Genomic DNA, 2,039 nt, shown 5'->3' with positions numbered 1-2,039 from the left:
ATGCTACTCTGTGCGGTCGTCACCTGTCTAATAAAATGCATAGCATATTAAAGCGTCTTTGGTGTTTCCATGTTTTCTACAAAACAAAACCGGAAATCGAGGGTGTAAGACGTCATTAGCAGGCGACACTATGGACACGGTCCGTGTCACTAGTTAAAATCGCTTATTTCTCTGGATTTAAACATTCTTCGAAACATTTGGGATAATGTAAATGTAAGTACACAAGTCAGCAAAATATATACTGTACAGTACAATTTACTGTAGTTATTCAGAACAGCTTGCTGCTTCTTTAGTCTAATTGAATCCAACCGCATTCAACACGCACTGAGAAATCCAGCTTTTGTGTCAGAGTTGAATAAGCCAGTTCAGTTAACTATTCCCAAGTATTTAATCTTTTTGTCATTTACTACATGCTGTTACAAGGGATGGCTATTCAGTTTGACCTCATCGCGTTGTAATGTTTACATTATTCCAACATATTTAAAAGAAATTCTATTTCAACTTTAATAACTGTTTTATGTTTTCATATATTTTAAAATGTTTTTCAGCATCATTACTCCAGTCTTAAGTGTCCCATGATCCTTCAGACATCATTCTAATATGCTGATTTGGTACTCAAGAAACATTTCCTTTTATCAATGTTGAAAACAGTTGTGCTTAATATAAAAAATTAAAAAAACGCATACTTTTTTTCAGGATTCTTTGATAAATAGAAAATTCAATAGAACGGCATATTTGAAATAGAAGTAATTTGTAAAATTATGTCTTTACTGTAACTTTGGATCAATTTAATGGGTTCTTGCTAAATAAAAGTATTAATTTCTTTAAAAAATGTGCAATGAGACATCAGAACACACTGTATTAAAATACAGCCTTTAATATAAACAAAGGTTTCTAAAAATAAGCAAACATTGGGAATAAAGACAACACAAAAATTAAAATTATAATTCCAATGTAGGGTAAAGGAACCCACACAGAGATCGAACAAATGATATAAGGCACATTTAGCTCTTTATGTCATAATGTGGGTTCCCATTTTGCATTGTTTCTCTGGTCCTTGTTTTACTGTATATTTAGCCGTTTTCACAGAACAAATACAAACAGTACTGACTGCAGCATGTAAGGACTTGACTACGGCCCAACGTAACCAACCTAATTCACTTAAAAAATGACACTCCGTATATTTAGGTACAATTACTTTATGCAAAAAGGCAGATTTCCATGGTCTGTCCGACTATCTATCTATCTGTAAAACAGAGACTGAATGTAAAACATTATTATAGTGCACTGGCTCACAATGGCTTCATTGATTTGGTCAGGGACGAATGTCAAATATTTGAGAAATTCATTAATTACATATCAAGGTACAATTCTATGTCAATGTAAACATGAATTAGGTTGGGCCCCAACCTCAATACAAGATACCATCATTGCTCTTTCCCAGAGGTGATATTTGAAACACTTTGGTTACTCAACAAACATTTAGTCCCATCATGGAGGGTGTTTTCAAAGAAAGGTGGTTAAAATTTGTGCGTGTAAAAACATGCAAGACATTGATCATTTTGAGATGCCTAATCCAGACCTCATGTACTCGTACACCACATAGCTGATGCTGACAGCTGGAATCACTTTCATGAAGTTGGGCAGGATCCCACGGTAAAGCCCAAAAAAGCCCTCTTTCTGCATGGTCTTCTTCACTAACTTGGACATGGACACCTGCTCCGATCCCTCCATTGATGCTGGGGACAATAAAAGGAAAATGTCAGGCAAATCACAGTGCAAAATTGACATATCCTGTGTATATTCCGGTCTGAATATTTACCCTGGGCCTGCATGCGTGTGCGGACCAAAGCGAGAGGGTAACTAGCCAACTGGCCACATGTGCTAGAAATGGTCCCACAGCCGAGAAGAACCAGCACCCCTGGGTTAGCAGTGTCTTTAGCATACTTAGACAACCAGGCGTTCTTCAGGGTCTGTATAGAGAGAAAGAGTCAAAATTACATTTATTCATGTTTCGCTTAAAAAAAAAAAAAAAAGTA

General features: G+C 36.1%; 1 protein-coding gene across 1 annotated transcript in view; it reads right to left on the bottom strand.

Moving 5' to 3' along the window:
- Positions 1 to 854: 854 nt before the first annotated feature.
- The window catches only part of slc25a24 (solute carrier family 25 member 24), a 9,929-nt gene continuing 8,744 nt past the window's right edge, over positions 855 to 2,039 (bottom strand). The window contains exons 9-10 of the mRNA XM_016543668.1: positions 1,823 to 1,973; positions 855 to 1,739 (exon numbers count right to left, since the gene is read on the bottom strand). Of these exons, the coding sequence (XP_016399154.1) occupies positions 1,558 to 1,739; positions 1,823 to 1,973 (333 nt within the window). The 3' untranslated portion in view covers positions 855 to 1,557. The remainder of the gene's footprint in view (positions 1,740 to 1,822; positions 1,974 to 2,039) is intronic.

The sequence above is a fragment of the Sinocyclocheilus rhinocerous genome, unplaced genomic scaffold, assembly GCF_001515625.1.
Source record: "Sinocyclocheilus rhinocerous isolate Xijiao unplaced genomic scaffold, SAMN03320098_v1.1 scaffold68, whole genome shotgun sequence".
NCBI lineage: Eukaryota > Metazoa > Chordata > Actinopteri > Cypriniformes > Cyprinidae > Sinocyclocheilus > Sinocyclocheilus rhinocerous.
This window is presented reverse-complemented; position numbering and strand designations above follow the sequence as displayed.